This window comes from Gopherus evgoodei, chromosome 11 (assembly GCF_007399415.2).
Source record: "Gopherus evgoodei ecotype Sinaloan lineage chromosome 11, rGopEvg1_v1.p, whole genome shotgun sequence".
Classification (NCBI taxonomy): Eukaryota; Metazoa; Chordata; order Testudines; family Testudinidae; genus Gopherus; species Gopherus evgoodei.
Window position 1 is genome coordinate 9803031 of NC_044332.1, and position 24316 is coordinate 9827346.

The 24316-nt window shown below is 50.6% G+C and overlaps 1 protein-coding gene across 12 annotated transcripts in view; it reads left to right on the forward strand.

Moving 5' to 3' along the window:
• The window catches only part of LOC115660055 (uncharacterized oxidoreductase YjhC-like), an 86791-nt gene extending 62999 nt beyond the window's left edge, over positions 1–23792 (forward strand). For 4 of the 12 annotated variants that reach the window (XM_030581072.1, XM_030581076.1, XM_030581073.1 and 1 more), the window contains 4 exons: positions 3430–3564; positions 4183–4284; positions 7136–7300; positions 23408–23792. In XM_030581072.1, coding sequence (XP_030436932.1) covers positions 3430–3564; positions 4183–4284; positions 7136–7300; positions 23408–23557 — 552 coding nt within the window. In that variant the 3' untranslated portion in view covers positions 23558–23792. Of the gene's footprint in view, positions 1–3429; positions 3565–4182; positions 4285–4988; positions 5229–7135; positions 7301–7567; positions 8057–10457; positions 11124–11358; positions 11633–23407 lie in introns of those variants that run through there. The other 8 variants (XR_004002717.1, XR_004002720.1, XR_004002721.1 and 5 more) reach the window with 8 other exon arrangements.
• The last annotated feature ends 524 nt before the right edge of the window (positions 23793–24316 follow it).

The window sequence follows — 24316 nt, forward strand, 5'->3', positions numbered from 1 at the left end:
TTGATCAGATAATGATTCTGATTGGTGCACTCTCGCTTTGCCAATGAAAAGTCAGCAGCTAGATCCTGGCATTTCTGTCCAATATGTAATGAGATCTTGAGAAGTCATGTTCCACTTGCCTGGATTGCTGGAGTGTATTACTATCACTGGGAAAGTCATCAGAGGGGTGGGGTGAGACTGCAGCTAGAGAAGTCACAGAAAGCTGCTCCTTTTCATCAGGCACAGGTGCAGCAGGTTCACTTGGGCTAGTATTTGCCTGGACTTCTTCACCACCAGACTTAGTAGGAGGAAAAAGTGTTAGGAGAGGAGTTCCTATCAGCACTACATCTTGTCTTTGCCGTCTTTCTTGGGCCTCCTTCAATTTCTGCCATCCTCCTTTTCTCTACGTGGTTTCTATTGTCCAGTGTAGGCCTAGTGTGTACAAAGTTCAATATTGCTTGGGCCCACAAACACTCACTTAGCCCACAATGACAAAATCACAACCACCGTAAATTGAATTCACAGTCTTGATGGATTAATTTGTACAAAGCAATATCCAATGAGACAAAAAATGTCATAGGGCCCCGCTACCATCGCTCAGCTGGAGGGCCTACGTGGGGCCTAAAAATAGGAGGGCCTAAGGCTTTAGCCTTATTAGCCTATTGGTTAATCTGGCCCTGGTGCCCCCTGATGTACTGGGGTCCCACTGACCCCACCTGTTCCACCAGCCTGGGCTCCCTCACCCTGTCCTGCTGAGCCAGGCCCTCAAGCCTCATCCAGAACACACACAGGTAGGGACACACCCAGCTGCAGAAAGACATAGACACTGAGGTCAGCTCTGCATGGGAAGAATCAGCTTGGGGATTTCCCAGCATTCAAGTGCACACCCACTCTGGGGTGCAAACCCAAAATCGTATTGTCTTGCACTGCACAGAGAACTGTACAGCGTAAGCTCATGAATATCGCCCCCTTCCTCAGTGTGGAGGAAGAGATGCACAGCTTCCCCCCCCCATTATGAATTGCACAAACTGGTTTAGAGAAAACAAAAACAAGTTTATTAACTACAAAGGATAGATTTTAAGTGATTCTAAGGCATAGCAAACAGAGCAAAGCAGATTACTGAGCAAATAAACACACAAACTAAGCTTAATACTCTAAAGAAACTGGCTACAAGTAGTAATTTCTCACCCTAAATGTTGCTTTAAGCAGGTGCAGAGTTTCTTGAAGACAAACTGCTCTTGCTTGCAGCTTAGAACTCCAGTTATTCCTTTCACAGGCTAAACACCACCTTGTCTGGGACCAGTCTTTTCTTCCCCAGTTCAGTTTTGGGTGTTTTCAACAGTCATCTCGGGCGGGGAGTCCATGAAGAACTGACCCTGATAAACTCACTCCCCAGCCTTAAATAGGATTTACATATGGCGAGAATCCTTTGTTTACCAGTTTGATTGCACCCCTTATTAATGGAAAAATACTAGCAGTCCAAGATGGAGTCCAGTACCGGGGTGACATGATCACCCCTGCAGTGTCAAAGCAGTCATAAATCCTCAGGAAGACTTCCTAGGAAGGTGGGAGGTTAGCATCTTCAAATCTTATTGTTCTTCCTAATGGCCCATTGACTAACCAGCCAGACTGATTGCATTTTGTCTGGTGAACGTTCCCTAGGTGCAAACCCACTTGTAATTGTTACACAGTCAATATTCCTAACTTCAGGTGCAGAAATGATACATGCATACAAATAGGATAATCATATTCAGTAAATCATAACCTTTCCAATGATATCTCACATGACCCGCCTTGCATAAACTACATCTTAGTTATGCCAAGATCATATTATAACAGTATTTTTATGAAGAATATGGGGCATGGTGTCACAATTGGGTCCATAAGCAGACACAAGTGGCTGAACCAGTGAACACTAGTTTCAGGAAAAAAAGGGTCAAGTATCTCTGTGACTGTACTGTTCATGTTGCTGGAGAAAGCCGTAGATGGTACAGACTCCCGTTAGTGTCAGTGTGCAGTAAGGCAGGGGGCATGTCCTGAGGAAAGTTGTGCATGGTATGCCCACTGCAGCTGTGCTGAACTCCAAATCCAGCAGGAGATTTAGCCACTGTGGACACTGTGAGGATATCCGTGCTGTTTCTTTAAATCACTGGGAGGTGATTGCGGAAGGTTGGAGGCAGAAGCTATACAGTGAAGCAGAGAAAGAGAAGCTTGTGGGGTGGTATTTTTCTCCTTATTCTAAAAGTTACTTGTTCATTGTTAAAAGAAGCAACTCATTGATTTTTTACCATTGTCATTTGACAAACACTCTTTCCAGCTGCAAGCTACAATAAATTAACCTGGAGTCCTGCTGCTGCTGCTGCCTGCTCTCAGGTAGCCTGCCAGTGTAAAGTGGAGGCATATGAACAGCACTTCATTGGTGTTGGTTGTGATTCAGGGGTGACTTGAGGAGGCCAGTGGAGAATCCCAGGGATAGCAGGAATTCATAAGACTTTTCAAGGCTGGAAAGGACCATTATGATTATCTGGATGGATCTTTTTCATAATACAGGCCATGGAATTTCACCTTCCTCAAGCTCACATCTTCTCAGTTGAGCTATAGCTACGGCTATGATTTTATCATGGGTATTTTTAGTAAAAGTCATGGACAAGTCACAGGCAAGAAACAAAATATCACGTTCCATGACCTGTCCATGACTTAATACCACAAATAACCCTGTCTGAATCTTGGAGCTTGGGGGGTGCCCCAGGGGCCCACAGCACCAGCTGCAGGGAGGGAGCCCTAGGCTCAGCCATACTGGCCGCTGCAGAAGTCAGACAGACACAGAGCCCTAGCTATAGCGTATCTGTTAGAATTCCAATTCTGATTTAAAGATTTCAAGGTGAATCCACCACCTGCCTAGGTAAGTTGTTCCTATAGCTAATTACCCTTTAGTTAAAAAAACATTATTTTATTTCCCATCTTAATTTGTCTGGCTTCTGCACCCAGACACTGAATCTTTTTATGCCTTTGTCACTTAGAAACCCCCCAGCTATCAGAAATCTTCTCTTCACGCAGGAAATTAGACTGATCGAGTTGCCTGTTGACCTAGAGTCACTCCTGTAGCTTTCTTCTGAGCTCTTTCCAATGTGTTGACATCGTTTTTAAAGTGTGGACACCAGAAGTGGGCCCAACGTACACAGAGACACCACCACCTCTGGACTCCTACTTGATACTCCTGTTTATACCTCAGAGGATCATGCTAACTCTCTTGCCACAGCATCACGCTGAGAGTTCATGTTGTTTACCTACAGGAACAGTTTTGTGACCTAGCTGTAGCAAATGGTTCTGATTTCTGTACATATAAATGAGAATTTGGTCCAAGATAAGAGGCAAGTTTTTTTCGCCTTTTTATAAGAGATAAGAATACAGTATGTCTTGCAAAAGTAACATTGTCATTATTTTTTGTAGGGTTATTTTAATTGGCCAGTCTCTGTTGTGTGCAATAGTGGTGTTTGTGACATAGAATCTGTGACAGAGGCTCTACGCAGTGGTCCATATGGAAGATGTGTTTATGAATGTGACAATGATGTTGTCAGTAACCAGGTATGATATTTTTGTTCATCTAGCCAGTGTATGTAAAATATTATTTATTTACTTACATTTTTAAAAAATATAGACGTTAGTTCTGAGTATGAAACCAGTGCACTTCAATTTGTATGTCTTAAAGTAAACCAGGTTAAGTTGTTTTATTTGGTTAAAGTTTTCCCTGTTTGAGATTTTGTAAGGAAAGATTGGCCCTTGAGAAAATGTTTTGTGTGTAAGCTCTAGTCTTTAGGAAGTGCTTCCATAAGCATAGCTCTAGTAACATCACTCTGATACAGTGCGAATCTGCCAAGAGTCCTGCTGGAAAACGTAAACTATTGAAAAGTATCTTGTGTGCAGCACAAGATAAAACAAAGTAAAACTCTTTGACAAATAGAGCGTGTGCAACACATGACTTCCATGCTGCTCTTTAGAAATGCTCACAGCACACAACACATGGATTTTACAGCTTGCCTCATGTAACTTCTGTTATTTTCATCTTTCAGATTTGTGCTGTCTACTTGGTAACTCCTAGTTATATGATAGATGACAGGAAATACACCTTCACCCACTCCTGCCAGAGTCCTCTCAGCACTTTTAGAGCAGCTGTAGGTTTCTTAACTTCTTTACCCTTTGCAGGTTGTTAATATGGAGTTTGAAGGAGGAGCAACAGCTGCTTTTACTATGATGGCCTTTACGGAGCGGCTGGGTACGAGGAAAACCACAATCTATGGGACCAAGGTAAATTAATGGGTGATTGCCACACTAGTCAGCATTACTAGTTCCTGGGCACAATCTTGTTCCCACTGAAATCAATGAGAGTTGTGGATAAGGCCTATTACAAGGATATTATGGGTAAGGCCCTTTGTAAATCACAATTTCATGGACTTCCAACAGCAGGGAGGTGGAAATGGGCATCCCTGCCCCCACCTCCCTGCTGAGGTTACTCACTGGGGGGATTAGCAAGCTGGTCCCATTTGGGAGGGCGGGCAGGAAGATGGTGAGGGCAGTGGGGGGAGTGTCTGACCACATGGCACTAGATGGAATCAGGGCCTAGCTCTCGCCGCACTGAGATCTGGCTCAGGCTGCCGCTGCAGTTTCCTGTCCGGCCAGCAGGCAGAGAGAGACAGCACTGACAGTGCAGCAATTAGGAGTGGCCCATCCCAGAGCAGCCCCTGGCAGCCATGGGGGAGACAGCGCAGGAGCCAAAACCACGATCCATCCCCCCACCGTAGTCAGCACAATGTCTAGCACTGCAGCCACTTGGAATATGAGCAGCTGTGTCAGGAGGCCCTACCCTGATGGAGAGATCGGCGCGTGAGGTAGCCGTTTCCCCTGCAGGGTGATGGGAGTGTGAGGAAGGCCATGCCTTGGCAAGAGGATCAGGCTGGGAGGTAGGATCCTGGCCTCAGCTCCCCACCATCTGGTGTGTTGTCTCCTCTCAGGCTGCTGGAGGTTGCAATGGGGCGGACCAGGCCAGGGAGCCTAATTGTGGTGTTGTCAGTGCTGCAGACTGGACAGACAGGAAGTAGCAGCAGTTGCTGGAGCTGAGCATGGAGCTAGCTGGACCCCAGTCCCTGACCTGGGTCGGGCTGGGCTGGGGTGGCCAGCACCATGTGGTAAAACACCAACACTCCCTGGGCTAGGACCAGCCCTCAACCTCCTACCAGAATCGGGGATGGGACTGACCCACTAACCCTGCTTCTGCCTTGCCACTGTTGGAAAAATCACAGCAGTTCAGGGGTGATCCGTGGCCATGCATGTCCCATGAAATGCAAACATTTACCTGGGATGCTACCATGAATTGAAAAAAGAAAAGAAAAAGTCTCTTCTTTTCTTAAGGCCTTAGTTATGGCGACATTACCTCATTCCCGTTAAAGGCCAGAGAGACAGAGATACTGAGGGCCTGTATTCAGAGTATGAGACATTCTGAACAAAAGCTGCGGTAGTTTGGAAAGCTAGGAATGTAGAACAGTAGGCATTATGGAGGTAGAAGCAGCAAGGCTTGGACATGGCCTGCATGTGTGAGTCAAAAAAGAGAGGCCAGATCAAGGATTGTCAAGGTTCCTCCCCCACTCTGGACTTTAGCGTACACATGTGAGGACCTGCATGGACAGTTCTAAGCTTAATTACCAGCTTAGATCTGGTATCGCTGCCACCATCCAGATCCTCCATCTGGAACACCCCCTTTCCTCCCAAAACCTTCCCCTCCCTGGGTAGCCTCGAGAGACTTTTTCACCAAGTCCTGGTGAAAACCAATCCAACCCCTTGGATCTTAACACAAGGAGAATTTAACCATCCCCCCTCCTTTCCCCCACCAATTCCTGGTGAGTCCAGATCCAACCCCCTTGGATCTTAAAACAAGGAAAAATCAATCAGGTTCTTAAAAAGAAGGCTTTTAATTAAAGAATGAAAAGTAAAAAAAAAACTCTGTAAAATCAAGATGGAAAATAACTTTACAGGGTAATCCGATTCCTAAAGCCCAGAGGAACCCCCTCTAGCCTTAGGTTCAAAGTTACAGCAAACAGAGGTAAAATCCTCTCAGCAAAAAGGAACATTTACAAGTTGAGAAAACAAAGATAAAACTAACACGCCTTGCCTGGCTGTTACTTACAAGTTTGAAATAACAGAGACTGGTTCAGAAAGATTTGGAGAGCCTGGATTGATGTCTGGTCCCTCTTAGTCCCAAGAGTGAACAACTCCCATAACAAAGAGCACAAACAAAGACTTCCCCCCACCAAGATTTGAAAGTATCTTGTCCCCTTATTGGTCCTTTGGGTCAGGTGTCAGCCAGGTTTCCTGAGCTTCTTAACCCTTTACAGGTAAAAGGATTTTGGTGTCTGTGGATAGGAGGGATTTTATAGTATTGTACACAGGAGGGCTGTTCTCTTCCCTTTATAGTTATGACAAAGATGATGCCCAGATTATGGGCCTTAGCGATTTTTGAATTAATATCTTGCTATAAACACTAACACTTCCGCGTACTATGTGTGTAACTGCTCACAAAGTGTTGTTACGGGGAAGAGTCTTGCTGAGTGCAACAGTTTTTCATCTGTGTTGCTGCACTAGTTTATTGAACACCTCTGTTACGCAAACAGCTATGGTCTAGTAATTCAGTGCTATGCCTGCTAACTGTCCCTTAAAGACTGTTTCACAATATAGTATTTCCTGCTGTTTTATGCTGACTTTTGAGACACATTTTAAAGGCCTGTGACCATATGAGGCCGTTGTCAAACTGGAGGTCAGTGGCCAGCAAATAAACAAGTGCAATAGCTCTGTGATGCATTTTTGATCCTTCTGCTGATGAAGCTAGCCATTGTTTTAATACCAGGTAGATGCTGTCCATAGTGAAGATATTAAAAACAAACAACATAACTTTTCTAGGAGCAGTCTTAATATCTTGTTTAGAGATTTTAATACATTTTAATTGTGATAGAAACTCATTGTGGACATTACATTTAAGGTGTGTCTACACTGCCCATGTTGTAGTGTGGCCACACTGTGGGCAGTGTAGACTTGCTAGAAATACTGTCAAAAATTCAGAGTGATGTGTTTAGTAAGGTGTGTTTTGTGCTTTACTTTGGACTTCTAGGGAGAACTATTCTGTGATGGGGGGGGACCAGTGCAAGTTTTTGACTTTTGCACAAGAGAGAAAACTGCTTATCCAACAAACAAATCCGCATTCATTCCAAGCCATTTAATGGGGCACGATGAAGCTGACTACTATCTGATGGACAGCTTTATTTCAGCGTTAACTGTAAGTTCTCTTTGTCAGCCCTGCCACAAGTGTAGGGATTCCCACAATAACAGACATTCGATACAAGCAGCAATGGTAGCAGAAGTCCCGTTATGTAGACATCTCATCCACCATTCTATAAGCCCCTTCTGAGAAACTTCTCTAGACTATAGTCACATTTCTGGGTGATGAGGGGATAATTACATCTGAAGTGTGGATTTGGAATGCATTTACAACTTAAAATGACAATATGTTTCTATGTTGGCTGTCCCTTGTCTCCTAATTCAGAAAAAAGACTGCAAGATAAAATGTGATTTATAAAATGGCTCTTCCTTCAAATGTTAAAACTTTGAGTGTCAGAGGAAGCTGGAACATCAGCTAAAGTTTGTCTTCTGAGGATGCAAAGTTTTAAGTAAAGGAAATGCAACACAGTCCTCGGGCCTCTGCCCTCACATTTACTTTTGTTTTTATTTTTTAAAACGATAACAATCCTATGTAAAACCCCCTTGTGAATTAGGGTTGCACAAGTGCATGTCTTCACAAAAACACAAACATTAAAAAGCACAAAACACGTAAGTTACAGGAACATTCATTCTCAACACAATACCAGTCTCCAAGCATTAGGTTACTACCACGATGCTACTCAACCACTTCAAAAAGAATCCTGAAAAATTGGAGCGAGTTAAAGCTACAAGAATGATGTGTGGTCTGACAGCATGTCCCGCAAAGAGAAACTTCCCCTCAGTCCATTTTGTTCACCTCAGAGAAGGTTAAGAGGTGAGTTGATGATGGTGCTACAGTGATCTACACAGGGAGCAGATACCTGCTACTCGAGGACTCTTTTTAATCTAAGCAGACAAAGGTGTTATGAGATCCACTGGCTGGAAGTTGAAGTCAGCGAAGTTGAAACTTGCAGTAAGATGCCACCAGTTCTGTGAGGGAGGGTAATGACCACAGTTCTTGGTAATCTGTTCCAGTGGTTAAATTACCACACTTGTCTTTAAATCAAGGCTTTGATGCTTTTCTAACATATACAATTTAGTTCAAACACAAATTGTTGGATCGGCTGCAGGAATTTCTGGGTAAACTCTATGGCCTGTGTCATGCAGGAGGTCAGACTAAATTATCATAGTTGTCCCTTCTAGCCACACCAGCATGCTAACTGAAAGAGCAATGCACAGTGTTAATTATCCCCTGTTAATTGGCTGCGTTGTGTAACGTACACAGGCCGTGGTAGGACTGTACATTCCAGTACAAGAGGCTGAGCAGCAGGGATTGAATTTGGAACTACAAGGCTCTAGTTACTGCCTGAGCTAAAGGGCTGTAGCTGTAGCAGGCAAATAAACACCCATGTGGCCCAGTCAATAGGGGCACAGAGAACTAGGCTTTGCCATCCTGGGTTATGTGTGGTGGTGTGTGCTGTGTAGCTGATCCCATCTCTTTAAAGTAACAGGGCGCAATACACAGCCAGTGGCGCATTACCATATGGGCCAGCAGGGCTGTGCCCAGAGGCCCCGACCAGCTGGGGGCCCCACAGGAGTAGCTGGAACTCTAGCCACGGCCCCTGCTCCTTCTCTCTCCCCCTCCTGCTGCTCTTTCCCCCGAGGCCACACCTCCGGCCCAGCCAGAGAAGCCTGTGGAACTGGTGAGCAAATCCCCCCGCCCATAGGTACCAACTTTCCCCAGTGCCGGTGGGTGCTCGTGCCCCCCCCACCCCGACTCCACCCTTTCCCTGTCCCTGCCCCACCCCCATTCCAACCCTGTTCCCAAAGTCCCCGCCCCAACTCTGCCCCTCCCCCCGCCCCTATTGGACTCCTTCCCCAAATCCCGGCCTCAGCCTCGCCGCTTCCCAAGCGCACCGCATTCCCCCTCCACCCCCTCCCTCCCAGCACTTGCTGCTCAAAACAGCTGTTTTGCGGCACAGGAGCTAAGGGGAAAAAGCAGCGTGGAGCTGCTCTGAGCCCCTTTCCTCCTCCCCTCCCTCTCCTCGGCTTGGAGCTGCTCTGAGCCCCTCTCCCGTCCCTTTCCCCCTTCCCCATGTGGTGCTGAGCTCCCCGAACCCTTCTCCCCCTGCACGGGGCTGGCCCAAACCACTAAACAAAACCCTCCACCTCCCCCCTCACAGGGCTAACTCGAGCCTCACTGCTCAACCCCCACCCCGCCCAAGGCCTGCCACTCACCCTCCCTCCAAACTCCTTTTTGGCAAAACTGGGCATTTGTTCCGTTTGCGCTTGCCAACTGGTGATCAGTTGGCAAGAGCAAATAGGACAAATGCCCGGTTTTGCTAAAAAAGTTGGGACGTCTGGGGCCAAAATGGGATGTCTGGTCATCCTAGGCCGGGGTCCCCAAACCTTTTCAGTCGTGCGCTCACACACACACACGCACCCTGGAGCCAGGGCAGGAGTGGGGCCGGGGCCCACAGTCAGGGGCTGTGAGTGGGGATGCGGCTAGGAGCAGAGTGACAGCTGGGGCAGGACTGGGGTGGGGCAAGAGCGGAACCGGGAGTAGGGCTGGGCCCTGCCACGCCCCCCCAAACGCTCCTCCATGCCCCCCTAGTGGGGCGGCCCCACAGTTTGGGGACCCCTGCCTTACACTATGGTAAGAGCTACCCAGGGAGTCCAGGCAGCTGTGGGGAGCCGTGAACCCTGCACCTGAGGGCAGCCCCCAGCCCATGTCCCTGCCCCCCAGTGCATGCTGCCAAGGGCAGGTGGAGAGTCCAGGGCTCCCCATGGTGGCCCAGGCTCCCTGGGCAGTTCTTACCATGGCCCAGCTTCTGGCTAGACCAGAGGGTGGAGCCTTGGGGGAAGGGAAGGAGCAGGGGGTGGGGCCCCATGGTGGGGGAGGGTTGTGGGGGGCTCAAATATTCTTTGTGCCCAGGGCCCCAATATATCGTAATCTGCCTCTGTACACAGCTACACCTAGTTAAGTCCAGGGAGCCGCAAAGGATCCATTTGAATTACCCCAGTAGTGTCCCACACTGGGATCTAGAAGTAGTGAGGTGTAGGAACCACCACCCAGGGATTCTCTACTGATGCTGGGGGAATCCCAGTTCTGGAAATGCCATTGTTCTGGTCCTTTCGCATCAAGGATCTGGCTCATAATGTAAACATTGTGAAGTTCAGGTGTGTTTTTGAGAAATATCTTTGTGTGATCAGTGTTAACGTTTTTCTGTATCTAGGGCATGGTATATGGAGATGCTAAAAACGGCAATTTTAAGATTATAGCTATTAACTGTAGCATTGGAAAGTCAGAGCTAAGGTGTTTTGCAGAGCGATCAGTCATGTGATATGTACATTTGAGAATGGGGCGATAGCACTAGCTGAATCGAAGGTGAGTGTGTTAGAGTATTATTATCTTGGCAAGATTAAATATGATAGTAGGCCCGTGCTTGGAAACTGATATGTACTGGCTGTGTATGTTGCCTTCATTTTAATGCTTGAGGATTGTTTCATTAAATGTTTTGGAGAAACTAACTCTTAAATATTTTTGTTTAGTTTGCGAGCCAGTAATTTGCGCAGAGTGTGGATTGTTAATTTTGAAAGCAGTTCGAGTATTTAAAAAAATATACGTTTTAAGAATTCACCCATTTATTTTTACCCTACATTAATACTTTGGGATTTTTAATTGAAAAGGACAGAACTGCATTTCAAAAAGTAGTTAAAACTCACATCACACCTGTGTTGTATGTAGAACTTATATTTGTTTTACAGAAACTGTAGCAAAGAGAGGCTCAGTGGTTTCTCATGGTTTCTCAGCAAGTTAATGGTAGAACCAAAACCAGAACCCAGATCTCCTGACTACCAGTCTTCACAACCCGCTAAGCCTTGCTGTCTCTAGTGTTCGAGTAAGTGTCTGGGAGTCAGGAATTACAGGTGCTGTTCCCAGCTTTGCCGTTGGCTCCTTTTCTTTCAGAGCCTGGCAATACAGCAAGGAAGAAAATGTCCCTTACTTGTGGGATGCTTTACCATAACTTCCTGAAGAATCAAACTTCACCTAGAAACTTTCTTTTAAATTTTATAGTAGTGAAGACAAGTTTTCAAATGTAATTGGTGATGGTTGTTACTTTTTTGATTTTTCAGATGGTCTGAAGCCTAAACTTTGTGACCAATGCATATCCCAAGCAGCTGGGCTGGTCCCCAGGGAGTGATTCTGGGACTGAGTGGAAAAAATCCTTTCCCCCCATGCCACACTGTGGCAGTAGAGCTGCTCAGCTGCCTCGTCGCTACTTTTGCTGACATCATGTGGGAGGAAAAGCCACTGGATTCATAGCTATTAAGACTGGATAGATACAGATATGGATACCTAATAGCTTTCTTTGACAAGGTAACAAGCCTTGTGGACAGAGGGGAAGCGGTAGGTGTGGTATATCTTTACTTTAGTAAGACTTTTGATACTTTCTTGTATCACAGTCAAGCTGGAAGACATAACGAGTGGGGTCCCGCAGGGTTCGGTCCTATTCAATATCTTCATCAATGATTTAGATAATGGCATAGCGAGGACACTTACAAAGTTTGCGGACGATACCAAGCTGGGAGGGGTTTCAAGTGCTTTGGAGGATAGGATTAAAATTCAAAATGATCTGGACAAACTGGAGAAATGGTCTGAAGTTAACAGGATGAAATTCAATAAGGACAAATGCAAAATACTTCCCTTAGGACAGAACAACCAGTTGCACACATACAAAACGGGAAACGGCTGCCTAGGAAGGAGCACTGTGGAAAGGGATCTCGGGGGGTCATAGTGAACCACAAGCTAAATATGAGTTAACAGTGTAACACTTGCAAAAATAGCGAACATCATTCTGGGCAGGATTAGCAGGAGTGCTGTAAGCAAGACACAAGAAAAGACGGTTACTCACCTTTGTAACTGTTGTTCTTCGAGATGTGTTGCTCACATCCATTCCAGTTAGGTGTGCGCGCCGCGCGTGCACGTTCGTCGGAAACTTTTTACCCTAGCAACTCCAGTGGGCCGGCAGGTCGCCCCCTGGAGTGGCGCCGCCATGGCGCCCAATATATATCCCTGCCGGCCCGCCCGCTCCTCAGTTCCTTCTTGCCGGCGACTCCGACAGTGGGGAAGGAGGGCGGGTGTGGAATGGATGTGAGCAACACATCTCGAAGAACAACAGTTACAAAGGTGAGTAACCGTCTTTTCTTCTTCGAGTGATTGCTCACATCCATTCCAGTTAGGTGACTCCCAAGCCATACCTAGGCGGTGGGGTCGGAGTGAGAAGTCGCGGCATGGAGCACTGCAGTTCCGAAGGCCGCATCCTCTCTCGACTGCTGTACCAGGGCGTAGTGGGAAGCAAAGGTGTGGACCGATGACCAGGTCGCTGCCCGACAGATTTCCTGGATGGGCACACGGGCCAGGAAAGCCAGCGACGACGCCTGCGCCCTGGTAGAATGCGCAGTCACACGGCCCGTAGGGACATGGGCCAAGTCATAACAGGTCCTGATACAGGACGTAACCCACGAGGATAACCTCTGGGAGGAGATAGGAAGCCCTTTCATACGGTCCGCTACCGCCACGAAAAGCTGGGGGGATTTGCGGAAGGGTTTGGTCCTCTCTATGTAGAACGCGAGAGCTCTACGGACATCCAGCGAGTGGAGCTGCTGCTCCCTGCCTGAGGAGTGAGGTTTTGGGAAAAAAACCGGGAGGAAAATCTCTTGGTTGACGTGGAAGGCTGAGACCACCTTGGGTAGAAAGGCAGGGTGTGGTCTAAGCTGCACCTTGTCTTTGTGGAAGACCGTGTATGGGGGGTCCACCACAAGGGCTCGGAGTTCCGACACCCGTCTAGCTGAGGTGATAGCTACTAGAAAGGCAGCCTTCCAAGAGAGGTAAAGCAGGGAGCAAGTAGCTAACGGCTCAAAGGGGGGCCCCATGAGCCGGGACAACACCAGGTTAAGATCCCAGGTTGGAGCAGGGGGACGGACGTTAGGGAATAACCGTTCCAGCCCCTTAAGGAATCTCGACACCGTCGGGTGAGAAAAAACGGAGCGACCGTCCGCACCCGGGTGAAAGGTGGAGATAGCTGCCAGATGGACTCGCAACGACGATAAGGCCAGACCATGTTCTTTGAGGGACCAAACATAATCTAAGATTTCGGATACCGAAACTTCCATAGGGCGGAGATTTCTCTCTACGCACCAACAGGAGAAGCGTTTCCATTTTGCCGAATATGTGGCTCTTGTGGATGGTTTCCTGCTGCTCAAGAGCACCTCTCTCACAGGCGTGGAGCAGCGCAGCTCGGAACCAGTTAGCCACGCAGGAGCCACGCCGCTAGGTGCAGCGACTGCAGGTCTGGGTGACAGAGGGACCCGTGGTCCTGGGTAATCAGGTCCGGATGAAGGGGCAGGGGAACTGGGTCGGCTACGGCCAAGTCTAGCAGCATGGTGTACCAGTGCTGTCTGGGCCATGCCGGGGCCACCATGATAACACGAGCCCTGTCTCTGCGCACCTTCAGGAGGACCTTGTGAACCAGAGGGAACGGAGGAAACGCATAGTACAGGTGGGTCGACCACTGGATGAGGAAGGCATCCGCTATCGACCCCGGCTCCCTGCCCTGAAAGGAGCAGAACGCTTGGCACTTCCTGTTCCCCTTGGACGCAAAGAGGTCCACCCGGGGATAACCCCACCTCCGGAAAATGGAGAGAGCGACGTCCGGGCGAAGGGACCACTCGTGTGACAGGAAGGATCTGCTCAATCGATCCGCCAGCGTGTTCCGTACTCCGGGAAGGAAGGAAGCCTTGAGGTGAATGGAGTGGGCTACGCAAAAGTCCCAGAGTCGTATCGCCTCGAGGCACAGGGAGGAGGACCTGGTGCCGCCCTGCTTGTTGATATAATACATGGTCGTCGTGTTGTCCGTGAACACGGCTACACAACGACCCTGAAGCTGATGACAAAACGTTTGGCAAGCAAGGCGGACCGCTCTCAACTCCCTCATGTTGATATGTAGCCCCACCTCCTCCTGGGACCATAGGCCCTGCGTCCGCAGGGTCCCTAGGTGGGCCCCCCAGCCTAGATCTGAGGCATCCGTTGTCAGGGATACCGAGGGCTGAGACGGGTGAAAGGGAAGACCCGCACACAATACGGACTGGTCCCCCCACCAGCCGAGGGAATCTAAGACCTTCTGGGGGACTGTGATTAACATGTCTAGCGGTTGCCTTGGTCTGTAATGACTGATAAGCCACAGCTGGAGAGGCCTCATGCGGAGCCGAGCGTAGTCGGTCACAAAGGTGCACGCCGCCATGTGGCCTAACAGGGTTAGACATGTCCTCACTGACGTCAACGGGGCTGACCGCAAGCGTTGAACGATCGCCGCCATGGTCTGGAACCGCTGCCGAGGCAGCGAGGCCCTGCCCACAGTGGCGTCCAGGACGGCCCCGATAAATTCCACCTTCTGAGTGGGCCTCAGGGTGGACTTGTCTGTGTTTATCAAGAGGCCCAGACTCGCAAACATGCCGGTGATCACGCGGACATGGCTGTACACCTGCTGTTCCGACGTGCCCCGAATCAACCAGTCGTCCAGATAAGGGAACACGTGGACACGGTTGCGCCGAAGATGCGCCACGACAACTGCCATGCATTTTGTAAACACCCTCGGGGCCGTGGACAGGCCAAACGGGAGGACCGCAAATTGATAATGACGAGCCCCCACAACGAAGCGGAGGAAGCGTCTGTGGCGTGGCCAAATGGCAACGTGGAAATACGCGTCCTGCATGTCGAGGGCGGCGTACCAGTCTCCCGGATCCAGGGATGGAATAATGGTCCCCAGGGATACCATGCGGAACTTCAACTTCACGAGGTATTTGTTGAGTTCTCGCAGGTCGAGGATAGGCCTGAGGCCCCCCTTGGCCTTGGGGATCAGAAAATAGCGGGAATAAAACCCCTTGCCTTTCTCGTTTTCGGGAACCGCCTCTATAGCTCCTTTGCTGAGGAGCGTCTGCACCTCCTGCCGAAGGAATTGCTCGTGAGAGGGGTCCCTGAAGAGGGACGAGGAAGGAGGGCGGGAAGGAGGGAACGAAACAAACTGCAGGCGGTACCCCGTCTGCACCACGCTCAAGACCCAGCGGTCCGATGTTATTTGGGACCACGCCGGGAGGAAAAACGAAAGGCGGTTGGAAAACGGAGGGGAAGGATCCGTAGGGGAAACTGTTACTGCGCCCTCGAGCGCACCTTCAAAATGAAGGCTTAGGACCAGGCGGGGGTTTTGAGGAGCCTTGGTTCTGCCCCCCTTGGTTCCCCGACTGCCTGCGCCTCCCGTTCCTGCCGCGGCGCCTGTAAGGGTCCTGCCGCTGGCGGAACTGGGAAAACGGCCGACGGTGCTGCTGTTGTTGCGGCCTAAAGGGTCTACGCTGTGTCACGGGGGTGTGCATCCCGAGGGACCGCGCAATGACCCGGTTGTCCTTTAAACTCTTAAGTCTGGGGTCTGTCTTATCGGAAAACAGGCCCTGGCCTTCGAAAGGAAGGTCCTGTATCGTGTGCTGGAGCTCTGGCGGAAGGCCGGAAACCTGCAGCCAGGAGATGCGACGCATCGTAACTCCTGACGCGAGGGTACGGGCAGCCGAGTCCGCAGCGTCCAAGGAGGCTTGCAAGGCCGTGCGCGCGACCTTCTTGCCTTCGTCCAAGATGGCCGTGAACTCTTGGCGAGCATCCTGTGGCAGCAGCTCCTTAAATTTGTCCACTGCCACCCAGGAGTTAAAGGCGTATCTGCTCAGCAGGGCCTGTTGGTTAGAGACCCTGAGCTGCAGCGCCCCAGCCGAATACACCTTACGGCCAAGGAGGTCCATCCGCCTGGCTTCTCTGGATTTGGGGGCCGGAGCCTCCTGGCCGTGACGCTCCCTATCGTTCACCGATTGCACTACCAGTGAACCGGGAGTCGGGTGAACATGTAAATATTCGTACCCCTTAGAAGGGGCCATGTACTTCCTCTCGACTCCTTTCGCTGTCGGAGGGATGGAGGCCGGGGACTGCCAGATAGTATTGGCATTGGCCTGAATGGTCCGTATAAACGGCAGGGCGACCCTGGTGGGAGCATCGGAAGAGAGGATGGTGACAATTGGGTCCTCTATCTCTGAGACCTCCTCTGCCTGCAGACTCAGGTTTTGAGCCAATCGCCTGAGGAGGTCCTGGTGCGCCCTGAGATCCAGCGGGGGGGGGACTGTTGGAGGAGGTACCCGCCACCGCCTCATCCGGGGAGGAGGATGATGAGACCCCAGGCACAATAGTGTCCAACTGAGGGTCTTCCTCAGCCCTCGCCTCTGTCTCCGGAGCCGCAGCGGAGTCCTGCTGTTTGGACCCTTCGTCCCCTTCCGGGGAAGGAGGGGGGCGAGACAAAGAGGCTTCAGGGGCCCTACGCTCCGCAGTCGCCGGCCTAGCAGGGAGCTGCTGGGGGCCCTGGGCCTGATGGTACGCCCAGGGTGTCCAGAATCCCCACTGTGGGGGGCCTTGGTCCTGCAGCGGCGGATCAGCAAACAGCGCCGCCTGCCGGTCGGTGCCCAGCGCATAGCCGCTGTCCGTCTGGGAGGACACGGACGGCTGCCTGGAGGGCCACGGCGGGGCCGACCCTGGATGGTACGGGTCTGCGCGGGCCGGCACGGAGGATCGTCTCGGTGCCGGGGACCGGTGCCGGGAGTCATAACGGTGCCGGGATCGGGACCGGGATCTGTCACGGTGCCGGGCGCTGCTTCGGGACCGGGATCTGTCACGGTGCCGGGCGCTGCTTCGGGACCGGGATCTGTCACGGTGCCGGGCGCTGCTTCGGGACCGGGATCTGTCACGGTGCCGGGCGCCGCTTCGGTGCCGGGACCTACTACCAGCTCGGTGCCGGGAGATCGACCGGGACCGGGACCTGCCACCAGCTCGGTGCCGGGAGGTCGAGCGAGATCGGGACCGGGACCTGCCACCAGCTCGGTGCCGGGAGGTCGACCGGTGCGGCGAGTAGCGTCGGGACCTGCTCCTGGAGTCGCGGTGCCGGTGTCGAGTGGAGCCTGACCGCGACCGTCTCGATGCCGACCGGTGCCGCGAGTGCGACCGGTACCGCTGAGGGGAGCGGTGCCGGGACTGCGAGCGGCGTCGGGATCTGGAGCGCCCAAGACGTCGGGGCCTGGATGGCGAACGACTGTCCGTGGGCGGTGCCGACATCATGGGCTTGCCTCTGGACGTGACCCGCACCGATGAACCGGGGGTGGCAGCCGAGTAGGCTCCGTCAGGGCAATAAGGTCCCGAGCCGAGGCGAAGGTCTCCGGTGTGGATGGGACCATTATCTCAACCCCAGATCTCATGGGGGAGCTCGGCGGCACCGGACTCAACAGACCCGCCGGGCCCGGAGTCAACGGTGCTGACGGTGCCGGCGGCGCCGCGGCCGATGTCGAGGCCGGGCGTTCAAGCCGGGTCTGCCTGGCCGGAGTATTAGACTTCGACGGCCTAGGCTCTGATTCCGGTGCCGGAGAAGGTCGGTGCCGAGGAGTCTTCTCGGTGCCGGAGCGATCCGGTGCCGGTGCCGAAACCACGGTCTGCGAAGTCGACGGGTCAAGTGCCGCCTCCATTAGGAGAGTTCGGAGCCTCTGATCCCTCTCCTTTTTTGTCCTCGGCTTAAAAGCCTTACAGATGCGGCACTTGTCAGATCTGTGCGATTCCCCGAGGCACTTCAGGCACGCTTCGTGGGGATCGCTGGTAGGCATGGGCTTCTTGCAGGCCGCACACTGCTTGAAGCCTGGCGAAACAGGCATGAGCCTGGCGCCCGGTGCCGGGAAGGGCTAAGCCCCCGGCAAGAAACTACTTAACAGCTATTTACTAAACTATCTACTTAACAATACTAATTAACAACTATCTATAGAACTAGAGATAAGCGATAAACAAGCGATAGAAACTAGGAGAGCTAGGGACGTGGAGGACAGCTATGCCGCGCTCCACAGTTCCAACGACCAACACGGCGGTAAGAAGGAACTGAGGAGCGGGCGGGCCGGCAGGGATATATATTGGGCGCCATGGCGGCGCCACTCCAGGGGGCGACCTGCCGGCCCACTGGAGTTGCTAGGGTAAAAAGTTTCCGACGAACGTGCACGCGCGGCGCGCACACCTAACTGGAATGGATGTGAGCAATCACTCGAAGAAGAAGTAACCCTTCTGCTCTACTCCACGCTGATATGGCCTCAGCTAGAGTGTTGTGTCTTGGTCTGGGCCCCACATTTCCGGAGGGATGTGGACAAATGGGAGAAGGTCCAGAGGAGAGCAACAAAAATGATTAAAGGTCTAGAACAGGGTTTCTCAAGCTTTTTCTTTCGGAGACCACCCACAACATGCTATAAAAACTCCAGGGCCCAGCGGGGGCTGGGGGAGGAGGGAAACGCGGGCATAGGTATAGTTTGACTTTTATTGTGGGTGGGCAGGGGCCAGTGAGGCTCATGCCAGCTCTGCACACTGGGGTCTGGGGAGGGAAAGCCACCTCCACATCCTGATTCACCTCAGCCGCCAGTCTGGAGGAGAGTGGGGGGGGGGGGAACCAAAAATTATAACTCAAAGGTGTGGGGGGGGGAGTCAGCTCAAAAAGTTTGAAAATAGCTCAGGGTGCAGGGAGGGGGTAGTTGGGGCTGTGTGGGGGCAGGGGATAGCTCAGGGTGCAGGGAGGAGGTAGCTAGGGGCTGTGTGTGGGCAGAGGGTAGCTCAGGGTGCAGGGAGGGGGTAGTAGGGGCGGTGTGGGGGCAGGGGGTAGCTCAGGGTGCAGGGAGGAGGTAGCTAGGGGCTGTGTGCAGGCAGGGGGTAGCTCAGGGTGCAGGGAGGGGGTAGTTGGGGCTGTGTGGGGGCAGGGGGTAGCTCAGGGTGCAGGGAGGAGGTAGCTAGGGGCTGTGTGTGGGCAGAGGGTAGCTCAGGGTGCAGGGAGGGGGTCGCTAGGGGCTGTGTGGGGGCAGGGGGTAGCTCAGGGTGCAGGGAGGGGGTCACTTGGGGCTGTGTGCAGGCAGGGGGTAGCTCGGTGCAGGGGGTGGGGAGAGGATTCATAGACTCTAGGACTGGAAGGGACCTCGAGAGGTCATCGAGTCCAGTCCCCTGCCCTCATGGCAGGACCAAATACTGTCTAGACCATCCCTGATAGACATTTATCTAACCTACTCTTAAATATCTCCAGAGATGGAGATTCCACAACTTCCCTAGGCAATCTATTCCAGTGTTTAACTACCCTGACAGTTAGGAACTTTTTCCTAATGTCCAACCTAAATCTCCCTTGCTGCAGTTTAAGCCCATTGCTTCTTGTTCTATCATTGGAGGCTAAGGTGAACAAGTTTTCTCCCTCCTCCTGATGACACCCTTTTAGATACCTGAAAACTGCTATCATGTCCCCTCTCAGTCTTCTCTTTTCCAAACTAAACAAACCCAATTCCTTCAGCCTTCCTTCATAGGTCATGTTCTCAAGACCTTTAATCATTCTTGTTGCTCTTCTCTGGACCCTCTCCAATTTTTCCACATCTTTCTTGAAATGCGGTGCCCAGAATTGGACACAATACTCCAGCAGAGGCCTAACCAGCGCAGAGTACAGCAGAAGAATGACTTCTCGTGTCTTGCTCACAACACACCTGTTAATGCATCCCAGAATCACATTTGCTTTTTTTGCAACAGTATCACACTGTTGACTCATGTTTAGCTTGTGGTCCACTATGACCCCTAGATCTCTTTCTGCCATACTCCTTCCTAGACAGTCTCTTCCCATTCTGTATGTGTGAAACTAATTGTTCCTTCCTAAGTGGAGCACTTTGTATTTGTCTTTATTGAACTTCATCCTGTTTACCTCAGACCATTTCTCCAATTTGTCCAGATCATTTTGAATTTTGACCCTGTCCTCCAAAGCAGTTGCAATCCCTCCCAGTTTGGTATCGTCCGCAAACTTAATAAGCGTACTTTCTATGCCAACATCTAAGTCGTTGATGAAGATATTGAACAGAGGAGTGGAGGGGTGGGTCTGAGTCTGGAGCTGCCCCAGGACTGCCCTGTGCTTGCACTGTAGTTTGGAGGAGGTGTAACACCCCTGTGTACCTCCATGGGCTCAGGGCTTCTGCCCTGTAGGGAGCACTGGGGCTCGGGGCTCCAGAATTCAGCCCTGCTGCTCCCAGCTTCAGCCCTGCAGGGGGCCCCAGGGAGCGGGGGTTCAGCCCTGCAGGAGGTGCGGGGGTTTAGGCTCTGGATTTTAGCCATAGGGCCCTGTGGCCCCCCTGAAAGGGTTCACAGATCCCCAGTGGGCCACGAACCACCTGTTGAGAACCACTGGTCTAGAAAACATGACCTACAAGGGAAGATTGAAAGAATTGGGTTTGTTTAGTCTGGAGAAGAGAAGACTGAGAGGACATGATAACCATTTTCAAGTACCTAAAAGGTTGTTACAAGGAGGAGGAGAAAAATTGTTCTTCTTAAACTCTGATGATAGGACAAGAAGCAACGGGCTTAAATTGCAGCAAGGGAGGTTTAGGTTGGACATTAGGAAAAACTTCCTGCCAGCAAAGTTAAGCGCAGGAACAAAATGCCTGGGGAGGTTGTGGAATCTCTGTCATCGTAGGTTCCTAGCAGGCTAGACAATCACCTCTCGGGGATGGGGTAGATGAGTCAATTACTTTATGTCAAGGTCCAAATTCTTCATCAAGGTATAGTCAGGGGCCAGACTGCGGATAAAATCATTAAAAAAAATAACAATAATATGTAAAAACGATTTTGGGGTCCATTCAAAAGCATCTGGCAATCCAGATTTGGCCCATGGTCCACCTGTTGACTGCCATGGTCTAGATAATACAGTAGAACCTCAGAGTTACGTACAGCTCGGGAATGGAGGTTGTTCGTGACTCTGAGATGTTCGTAACTCTGAACGAGCCATTCTGGGATGCTCCTCAAGGTGGACTGCTCGGAACGGGGGCTCACAGCTCTGCAGTTGCTGCCCAGCAAGCTTCTGATTCTAGCCCAGCGGTCGGCAACCTTTGGGAAGTGCTGTGCTGAGTCTTCATTTATTCACTCTAATTTAAGGTTTCACATGCCAGTAATACATTTTAACTTTTTTAGAAGGTCTCTTTCTATAAGTCTATAATATATAACTAAACTAGTGTTGTATGTAAAGTAAATAAGGTTTTTAAAATGTTTAACACGCTTCATTTAAAATTAAATTAAAAGGCAGAGCCCCCCCAAATTGGTGGCCAGGACCTGAGCAGTGTGAGTGCCACTGAAAATCAGCACGCGTGCTGCCTTTGGCACCCGGTTGCCTACCCCTGTTCTAGCCAAATTGCAAGGGTGAGGAGTGAGGCCCCCCGGGCACTGTGGCATCAGTGGGCACACGGTGCAGGCTGGGGCCCATTAGAAGTGAGCTGCTCCTCCAGAGCGCAGCATGCAGGCAGCAGGTTGGGCTCTAGCAGCTCTCACTCTTGGCCAGTTCCAGCAGCAGCTCAGGAAGCTTCTTTCCTGGACTGAGACTAAGGTTGCAAGCTTGTCCCACTCCCGGCCAGAGCGGGGAAACAGCCCGTGACCAGTGCAGACCCCAGCACATCTGCACGGGAGCTCACAGTTATGCCTGTGAACTTCAGTATCTTCACTTGTAAGTGGCTGGCCTGCGGGGCGAGTAGGGAGTAGGGGTGGGGACAGGCAGCCCAGATGTGCCTAACTTTAAGGTGCAATACCAGCACAGTACAGTACAGTATTTGTGGGTGGTGGTGGTTGTTTTTTTTGTCTCCGCTGCTGCCTGATTGCATACCTCTGGGTCCATGTGGTGTCTGGTTGCCGGGTCAGTCTGTAACTCTGGTGTTTGTATTTTTGAGGTTCTACTATACTTAGTCCTGCCTTGAGTGCTGGGGACTGGACTAGATGAGATCTTGATAGCCCTTCCAGTCCTATGATTCGGTGGAAAGGACTAATGTGGTTTTTCTAACTTGACCTCCTGCATTGCACCAATATGATTTTACCCAGAAATTCCCACAGTGGAGGGAATACTCCTCCCTACTATTTAAGAGAACACAAAGGAGCCACTGATCAGGTTCCAGCTCTCAGCTGTATAGTGGTGTGCAGCCGAGCTCCTTGGCAGTAGGACGTATGCATCCCCAGCAGCGCTCCTTAAACGCCACCTCACACCTTTGCAGACCAAGACTAGGTCTTCTGAGAGAGAATGCTCCTCAGCCACCAAGAAGGGGCCAGGCTTTACCTGAGCGCTGGGTTCATACTGAAACCTGCCTCTGGCAGTCATCTTTTACTTCCAAATCTTCTACTGGATGATTTAGGCAGGTAAGCATCACTCCTGCTCCCTTCCCAGAACGCTACATGCACATAAAGCAAATGTTGACAGATGATCTGTTTTGGTCATGAGCCAGCAGCATAGCTAATCCTCTGACTCTGTGCTGCTCTCTTCAGAAAACCACGGCAGAGTTTATTTGTAAATGGGAAGAAATAATCCGCATCTCTAAAGTTCTTTGAGACTGTGATAAAAATCTTTTTTTGAAGTGGCACGCTCACACTTAGCTGTACTCATTGCACGCACCAAGGGCTCCTCACTTCCTCCCATCCCCCTCTATTTCACAGATTCCCTGCATCTGCCCACCCTTCCATGTCACAGGTTTCTTCATCTCCCCCAGGCAGGGTTGTGTGTGCCCTCTGTCCCTCCCATACCATACAGAAGTTTTGTATGCCTCCTCTCCCCAGACCAGGGTCCCCCCTTCTCCCCACCAGTATTTCTTTTCATTCTGTCCGAGAGAGAAGTCATCTGGGGTGTCTCCATTTTAAAATTCTTTTGGGAAGATGAACAAAGCTGAGATTCCCCCAGCACTGGAGTGACTGAGTATAGGACCTCTCTCCGTTCAGCCAGTTATTACTAGACAACGTTGCCTCCCCTAATTATCAAAAGCTTTACTACTGAGCTGACTGTCGTTACTGGCAGTAACATTCTAATGAATATCTACTCCATTGAACTATATGGTGATTGCCCAACCACTGTCTAACTCTTGCTTTGGTACAACTCGCATAGTAAAGGGCTGATAAACAATTTATTTCTGAATACTGCCTTGAGCCTGATCAGCGAATCCCCTTGTGAGAGGGATGCAAGGATCCAGCTTTATAAACCAGACTTGTGTCTTTAATTCCTGTAACACTAGAAACAATGTTTTGTTTTTTAAACAGGAGAATAAACCATCCCTCATTCAGACTGGTCCAGAAGCAACACTGCAGTCCCACCTCCTTGTATTTGAGGCCGAGAAATCCAGAAAAGAAAACCGTGTTGTGTTTTTAGAAACTAGAAAGGAACTCTTCCCGAAGCCTACATACAAGTGAACTTTTAAATTTGCTCCTTTTATATTTGAGGGGACAGAATAAAAACTGGTCCCAGTTACCAGGGAAATCATGTTTTGTTTATACTAATCTGGAATATATCTGGGGATGGGCACTATATAAAACCAAATTTTGCATACTACAAATCTGTAAAATGCAAAAGGTTTGTTTATAGAATTGTATATATTGTTTCATTAATTTTGTTGGATAAAGAAAATATTAAAAATCATCTTCAGTATTTTTTTCTATCATGGTTTCCTTTAAAGGACACGAAGTTGCTTCTTACAGCAGCACTTCACTTAACCCTTACAATGGTGAAGGTTTTGGCAGCATGGAAGTGAGTTTAAATCAGCATTTCTCACATGCGGCTACTGGGGCTTTTCGTGCAGTTGTAACAGCCTCCTGGGCAGTGATGGAGAAGCCAAAACATCAGCTTCTCCCCCTCCCTCCCTGTTGCTCCTGCATGAGCGGCCGTGCACCACCTCTGGAGACAGATGGGGCGCAATGCTGCAGGAGCAAGGTGAGTTCCTGACCCACTTGTGGGGTGGGCAGGGCACATTGGGGCTTGGGCTTCAGCCCTGGGTGAAAACCTGGCCACAGGGCTTCAGCTGCATGGTTTGAGCCCCAGGCTCTGACCACGCAGCAGAGAGTGCTGACCCCTGGCTCCAGCCATGTGTCCTTGACCCTGGGCGCTAACCCATGGCCATGTTACAAGAAGCGCTGGCTCCGGGCTGTGGCTGGGCAGTGGCAGTTGCTGGCCTC